The sequence below is a fragment of the Dendrobium catenatum genome, unplaced genomic scaffold, assembly GCF_001605985.2.
Source record: "Dendrobium catenatum unplaced genomic scaffold, ASM160598v2 fragScaff_scaffold_161, whole genome shotgun sequence".
In the NCBI taxonomy this organism is placed as follows: domain Eukaryota; kingdom Viridiplantae; phylum Streptophyta; class Magnoliopsida; order Asparagales; family Orchidaceae; genus Dendrobium; species Dendrobium catenatum.
The window spans coordinates 85,066-93,123 of NW_021318623.1; the positions used below are offsets into that span (position 1 = coordinate 85,066).

The 8,058-nt window shown below is 36.1% G+C and overlaps 2 protein-coding genes across 2 annotated transcripts in view; both read right to left on the reverse strand.

Annotated features, from left to right (window-relative positions):
• Nucleotides 1–382: 382 nt before the first annotated feature.
• On the reverse strand, nucleotides 383–1,818 carry LOC110096160 (transcription factor MYBC1). Its single transcript, XM_020821954.2, has one exon. The coding sequence runs from the start codon at nucleotides 1,552–1,554 to the stop codon at nucleotides 643–645; it is 912 nt and encodes a 303-aa protein (XP_020677613.1). The 5' UTR covers nucleotides 1,555–1,818; the 3' UTR covers nucleotides 383–642.
• A 1,170-nt stretch (nucleotides 1,819–2,988) lies between these two features.
• Nucleotides 2,989–8,058, reverse strand: part of LOC110096162 (stomatal closure-related actin-binding protein 1-like) — a 27,707-nt gene continuing 22,637 nt past the window's right edge. Inside the window, exons 7-8 of the mRNA XM_028692843.1 lie at nucleotides 4,334–4,483; nucleotides 2,989–3,335 (exon numbers count right to left, since the gene is read on the reverse strand). Of these exons, the coding sequence (XP_028548676.1) occupies nucleotides 3,291–3,335; nucleotides 4,334–4,483 (195 nt within the window). The 3' untranslated portion in view covers nucleotides 2,989–3,290. The remainder of the gene's footprint in view (nucleotides 3,336–4,333; nucleotides 4,484–8,058) is intronic.

An 8,058-nucleotide genomic window follows, 5' to 3' on the forward strand; every position in this document is an offset into this window, starting at 1 on the left:
TTATAATAAAAGGCCCTACAAAAGAACACTAAAATCATACTCCCTAGATGATCATATTGCCAATGAAAATTAAAATAAAGACGAAAAATAAATTAATAGTAGAAATATAATCATAATCCAGCTGCAAAACTACGACCTGATTATGTTTGTCCTACATCAACACCCAATACAATTGATTCCCGTTCAAAGTAGCGGCCACTGATAAAAGCAAAGATAATGAGAGGTTAATGGAAGTGAAAAAAACTAGGCCTGAAAATCCAACTTCGATGATCCCCCCTACCTACTCCACAATGCTTAAGGAACTAATCCCTGAGATACACTCCAGTAGATGAAGGATCATAAATACAAAGTTTAATAACGATTTGAACTAGGAGTCGATTGATGCCTTAAATCTGAAATCACTATTAAACTACGCAGAAAATACAGCTAAAAAGAACATGGACCAGTAACATGAGCATGAGCAACAATGGGAGCACGGATTGTATTTTGGCAGACATGTAACGAAAAGAGGAAAGTTCCCTAATACAACCGAACCAATTCTCTAAAATCCTTTAAACTTCTTGAAGTCGGAGATATCGCAACTCTAGACAATCTAAATTACACAAAGCAATAGAAAACAAAGGCGGAAAAAGAATACTCCACTCAATCTTCACCGCAAGTGGGGAAAAGAGTCAGAACCCTTCTCCCTCCTCCCACCCTTGAATCTACATCATCATCATCGTCGTAAGAATTCGATGCAGCTGGTAGAGATGGCCGCACCATACCTAAACCAGAAGCTGCCATTCTATGCAATCCCTGCGGAGGCAGTGCCCCTCTTGTGTGGAATCCATGATCATACCCACCACCACCAGTCGCCAGTGATCCAAAATGACCCATTTGTCTTTGATGATAGTACTGTTGCTGGACAGCGGCGGCCGCCACCATCTGTTGATGGTGCTGCAGCAACGGAGGAGCCATGAACTGCATGAAAGACTCTTGGCCGAGCGCCGAGGCGCCTCGGCCAAGAAGTGGATGGGGGATCGGATTACTGGCGAATAGCTGCTCAGTGGCAGCATCAGCTGCTGACATCGGCACGGGTGGACCAGCATTGGAGGAGCTCAGGCCCTGCATGCGCTTGAGGTAAAGTCTGTACTTTTGCAGGTGGCTAGCGACGTTCTCACGGGTGAGGCCATCGACGCTCATAAGCTGCATTATCGTCTTAGGTACGGCGTTCTTGATCCCCAGATGCGCGACTGCATCCACGAATCGCTTGTGTAGCTGCGGCGTCCACACCAACCGCGGCCGCTTCAGGGTACGCGCCGAATCCTCACCGACGGGGGCGGAGTGGTCTGGGGATTCGAGATCCGCCGGAAGTGGAGGAGACGCCGAGTGCTGATTTCCCGTGGATCCCAGGTGGTGGAGGCCAGGCACCGGGCTAGGGTTTTGAGTCGGGATGTCGAAGGCCAGGGCGAGGTCAGAGGTGATTAGAGATTGGGAGAGCGGCATCAGTTCCTCGGGTCTGGGCAATTCCTCTTCCCATCGCGCAAACCAGTTGGGCTCTTCTTCTTCTCTCATCCTCCTCCGTTATCTCTCCTATTCCTCTATTCTATCTATCTCCGCAGGGATCGATGCGTGTCTTCTTGAGAAGCGATCAGAGGTGGGTAAGGGAGAAGAAAGGAAGGATTTTGCAGAAGGGGAAGGGGAAGGGGTTGCAGAGAGAGAAGGAACGGAGAAGGTAGAAGCAGCAGGAGAGGTGTTCGAGGTGGATCTCTTCCTTTTCGGTTTTGTTCACTTGCGGAAGCTATTAGTGTGGAACCTCCGACAACAATTTTCTCTCTCTACAAGTGGCGTTATCTTTTTTTAATTATGAAAACAAATCTTATTTAAGCTATTCGTAGGATTAAAATTCATATTAATTTTAGTTACAATTAACTTGATGAAGAAATATTAAAAACATAATACACATTATAATTTTTTCCTTAAATTATAATACTCAAATTTGGGCAGGATTCAAACAATTAGTTTGAACAAGGGTTCCTTTTTACATGTAATTGATTATATCAGCAAACTCCAACAAGCTCCCATCACGAAACCATCTTCTCCTCACACGCCGCCTATATCGCATGAGCGGCTCCAATCGCAAAGAATTCTTCTCAAATGCCCCGTATTCTCAACAAGAAGCTCGTATTTAGTTGCCATTATATATGAAAACATTCCCCTCACACAACTTCAATCTCATTGACAAATCCTTAATGAAATCCTATTATAGAAGCCTTCTCCTCATTAGCCTCGCCTTAATCCCCTTTGAACTCTTATCTCAAACTCCTCTTCTCCTTGCTATTAATCCAATCATCAAGCCCCTAATTAGTCCATACACAAAATCCCTTCTCCTATGCCTCACCCCCCTTCACATAGCGATCAAGCGAAATCCCTAAGTTTGAACCATATTCAAACCACCTTCAAACTAATTTAATTTACATTTGGATTCAAAAAAATTAGAAAGATTTTTACTTACTACAAACTTCTAAAGACAAAAAAATCCAAAATAAAATTTCAAACATTAAAAATATTGATAAATTAACGATAAAACTAGAATAAGTTTTTAAATTCAATAATTATGAAGTTGAATCAGAGGTTGAACTTGATGGCATTATAAATATTAAAAATTATTTAAATAATATTAATTTATTATAATATATATATATATATATATATATATACATTATTGTGCAATTTCAAAGCCCATCAAAATATGATATTTTTGAAGGGGTCATTTAAATCAATTAAGACAAACTCACGCACATCACATACACAAGCTTTGAACCCAAAATCTCTTAGTCGATAGCCAAAACTCCCAGCCAACAGATCAAGATAAGCTACGCCAAATACAATATCACTAACCTTATAAATCTGCCTCCCATGACTCATGATTGAGAAAATCTCTAGTGTGCCACTAGATCAAGAGTTGGTAACCATAATTCATTTCAAAAAGATAACTACAAATGCCCATTAATATATAAAAAATATATATATAAATCAAGCAAGTTATAGGAATACTCAAACATTAAACGGAAAAAAAAAATTATTACAAACTCGTGAAGGCAACTAAAAAAACATGCCTACTTTTTCTGCTACCAAAACAATCAGAACCTGCTAAGATACAAACTAAACTATCATTCTTACCAATCAATACTCTTCTCTCAAATCAACCAAATCTTCACTAAATCAAAGCCTACTTCATCAATACAATCATACATACAGAGTTACAGAATTCACACTGCTTGCAACTGAGTATTACTGTTAAGCTTCACTTAAGCTGCACCAGAAGACCTATCATTTGGCCCAGCCAGCACAATCTGACAACAGATTTCACATGCATTTAAGAATTCAGGTGAGATATATCTAATTATTGAGCAAGGAGTCTAAAGAGATTAAAAGAAATTGAAGGAATTTTTTATACACAAAAATTATGTCTCTCAGTGCAATCAGAACTTGTTAAAAATCATCCAGTAAGCTCAAGAAGGGGTGTAATCGGCATGTCTTGGTGAGTTGAAGGCTTCTATATTGCTTCTAAAAGCAGCTTTTTAGTACAAAAGTTTTAATTTTTTACTAGAAAGCTGCTTTATGAAGCAATAAAAAAGCCGTCCCAAACAAAGCTGAAGAATCACTCAGCTTGCCACATTAAGCAAATGAGTCAAAAATTTCACTTTATGTAAGTCATTTATTTACTGAGCCAAATACGAGTTGTTCGTGAAGATAAAGCCTATTTTAGGTTTAGGGTTTAGATTATCGAATACATGACCGTATATGTGTGTATATAGAATACATGACCGTATAGAGATATATTTGCATATTTTTAGTTATATATATAAATTAGTTGAGCTACTATGAAGTCAAACAGGACCGAACAAAGATAGTCATGTTAGCTTGATGAGGGAGTAAATGGTAATTTATTAAAATTATTCACACTAGACCTAATTATCAATTTGAAAATGGATAACAAACTTTTTTTATAGCACAAATAAGGTTTTGTTTGGGACGGTTTTCTTATTGCTTCTTAAAGCAAGTTTCTAATAAAAAATTAAAAATAGTAAGAAAACCATCCCAAATGAAGCCAAAATATTACAAGCTATCAATCTGATTTGTTTGCTTTTAGTTAGAATACATTCTTTGAAAAATAACAGGTTTATTAGATTCCATTATTTGGTTAGATGAGATTTGAAATCAATAAGAATTTTCAACAAAAGAAGAACCTTCAAAATCCCTCAAAAATGGATCTATTCATTTTCAAAATGAGCAGAAAAAAGCATCACTTACTACGACCAAATAAGCTTTTAGTGCAGCCAGAACTTACATTACAATCAAAAGCGTATCTTCTTGCGAGCATTATTGCTGCATTCCTTTCTCTCGTGGATTCAAAAGCGAAGCTGAAGGAGAGGCCACTTTTAGCTTGCCAGAAGAGTGACTGAGCCGCAGCGCTTCCACCTCCTCTAACCCCGCAAAGCTGAGCATTGACAACAAGAGAGGGAACTTAATACATTTTTTTTAGCTATAAAAGATAAAACCACCACCTATTTTAGGTTTTTTGCACCGTAATTATAAGAAGGATGGTATAAGGGCAAAAAAAAAAAAAAAATTATTTCTTTACAGAATGGTCACAAGTAGTTATGCTTTGCAAATTATCAACAGAATGGTCACTAGTAGTTATGTTTTCGCAAATTACATAAATAATATTTTCCAACTACTTCAAAGTGGAAAAGAAACGTAGGGAAAAACGCTAAGGGTTCATTTCCACTGCGAAGGAACCTCTGTAATCTATAGATACTAAAGCTACTAGGAAATTTCCAGTATAACATTGCATATTTCTTTTTAAGAAAATGCCAATGACGATGCAAATCAAAACGTTTATAAATTTAGTTACAACTGGACTGATTAAAACACAAATAAAATGATCAGCTATAACAAGAAATCTAGCTGTTGAATCTAATTTATCTAAATTGGCATTTTTGAATTTTAAAATTTATACTATTTGTACTGTAGGATTTTATTCGTACTGTATGATCTTTTAAATCATTGTCTAATTAGGTCAGTTGATTAAGCAATCAAACCGAATATAAATTGATTACAGATCGTACAGTTTGATCATAAATCATAGTGTACGACTCACCCAAGGAGTTCCCGGATGAAATTCGGTTCATTTAAGTATGATTATAAAGATCGTAATCTACGACTCACCCGAGAACTCTCAGGATGACATTTGGTTGTAAAAATTGATAGAGTTAGAGATAAAATTATAGCTTTGAAGATTATTGTTCATGCTAAGATTATTAATATTATAAGTGCTTATACTTCTCAAGTAGGTTTGGATGTGTGTTCAAAATTAAAATTTTGAAATGACTTAAAAGAATTAATACAAATCATATCTCTTGAAGAAAAAAGTTTTTATTGGAGGAGATTTAAATGAACATACTGGCAGAGGAAGATAATTTTAAAAACATACATGATGGTTATAGGTTTGTAGCAATCAATGAAGGTGGTAATTGTTTTAGCTTATGCTTTTTTAATTGCCAATACATTTTTTAAGAAAAGAGATGAACATCTCATCACCAATAAGAATGGATATAGTAATACTAAAATTGATTGTTTTCTTATAAGAAAAATATATCATTTAGATTGTAAAGATTGTAAAGTTATTCTGAGTGAAAGTTTATATATCAAACATTGTTTATTAGTTTTTGAATTTTAAGATGAATGGCCAAAATATGAAAAATAAAGTAAAACATTGTTCTAAGATTAGATGGGGGTATTTAAAGTACATAAATAAAATATTTTTGAAAGTAAGAGTTGAGATCTTAAGATTTTGCCCGTGCATGAGAATGTTATGTTAAAAAAAGTAGGTAGAGATATTAAAAATTTTGCAAAGAATGTACTTGGAGTATCAAAAGAAAAAGCTCAAAAAAAAAAAATGTTGGTGGTGGAATTAAAATGAGCAAGAAAAGATTAAAAAATAAGAAATTTGTAATAAAAATTTTAATAATTGAGAAAAATATAAAGAGGTCCGAAAGGAGTCTAAGAAAGCAATATGCGATGCAAAAATTTTAGTATTTAATTATTTATATAATAAATTAGATACTAAGGAGGGCAAAAAATTTTAGCCAAACAAAGAGATAGAAGAAATAAGATTTAGTTCAAGTGAAGTGCATTAAGGATGAAAATTAAAAAAATGATTTTATTAGTGAGACCTGCAATGCTTTATGGCGTAGAATGTTGGTCATTAATAGAGAAGCATAATATTAAGTTAAGTGTTGCAGAAATGAGGATGCTTAGGTGAATGAGTGACATTACTCTTCAAGACAGGATACAAAATGAGCATATACATGAAAAGGTTGTAGTAGCTCCAATGGCTTATAAGATTAGAGAGAGTTGTCTTAGATGGTTTGGTCACATAAAACGACAACCTTCTGATGATACAGATAGGAGAGTAGATGTATTAGATTTAGCTTATGTTAAGAAAGGTAGAGGCAGACCTAAAAAGGATTGTTATAAAATATTAGAAATGACCTTTCTTTATTAGATTTAAATGAGAATTTGACTCTTAACAAAGCATAATGGAGAAAAAATATTCATTTAGCTAACCCCGCATAGTGAGATAAATGCTTAATGTTGTTGTTGTTGTTGCAAGTCTTTTTAGGTCTTCTATTCTCTTTTTTAACATAGGTTAAATCTAATACATTTACTCTCCTAACTGGGTCATTAGAAGTCTGACGTTTTATGTGACCAAACCATCTCAGGAGACTCTCTAATCTTCTATACCACTAGAACTACAACCTTTTCACGTATATGCTTGTTTCGAATTCTATCTCTATGAGTAAAGCCACTCATCCACCTGAGCATCCTCAGTCATACAACAATTAACTTAATTTTATGCTTCTATTTTCAACATTTTGCACCATAAACTTTTGCAGGTCTCACTAACACCTTATAGAATTTTCCCTTAAAAAATTGTACATTAATGTCCAACATAATTAAAAAAAAAAAAAAAAAGATCCACAGTATGTAAGCAAATCTATCTGGATGCCAACCCTATTGTTGAACTATAATCTACAGCCAAGCAGAAACAAAACAAAAGAAATAAAAAAAAATGCAAAAAACATTACCTCTGCCGGATATCCTGGCAAAATGATCGCAAATCCTGCTTTGCTACAGTTGGCCATCCCTCTGCAGCGGCGCCGAACTCACGTCTTTTCTCCCGTATGCGAAAATCCCGCTCGATCCCGTCGTTAAATACCCGATCAAGAGAAGGATTCAGGCACTCACTCGCTCTCTGCCCTCTCCCGATACCCCTTCCCACGACACTCCACTGCCTCCTGATCTCCCCTCAATCCCGAGCCCAGCAGCCGGAATCCTCCCAGCCTCCAACCAAAATCCCGATCTCCCTCATTAACCGACCCCCTCTTAGTCATCCAGCCACCAATCCAGAGAGAGAGAGAGAGAGAGAGAGAGAGAGAGAGAGAGAGAGAGAAACCAACCTTACCTGTGCCGACCGAAGATCCCGATCTTTCTCTCGCACGGCCGACCCCCACCTCCCTCCGACGACGACTTTCAATTCACTGTCGGATCGGAAGTTAATACATTTGATCGGAAGCAACTACAGGGAGCTCGCTAGCTGGGAAGGTAATTCTCTCCCTCCCGTGCGCTACTTCGGCCAAATCCCGTAAATCTGCCGAACCAAGGGATTTAGTAAATACAGGATTAAGCCGTAAATCCTTAATCCGGGGTTTAGCCATCGCCGGGATTTAACGCGCGCACCAAAACTGTTGGCTGGATTTAGCCTTCTTCGGCCAAATCCAGTGAACCCGCCGAGCCTAACCGAGAGAAAGAGAAAGGGAGTTTAATTAATTTAGATTAATTAAAATTAATTAAAATTAATTTTAATTATGTTTATTTTAATTAACTATAGTTATTATAATTAATTATATTTAGTTTTAATTAAATAGTTATAATTAATTTAATTAATTATGATTAATTTAATTAGAATAAATTTAATTAATTATAATTTATAATTATTATTAATTACCT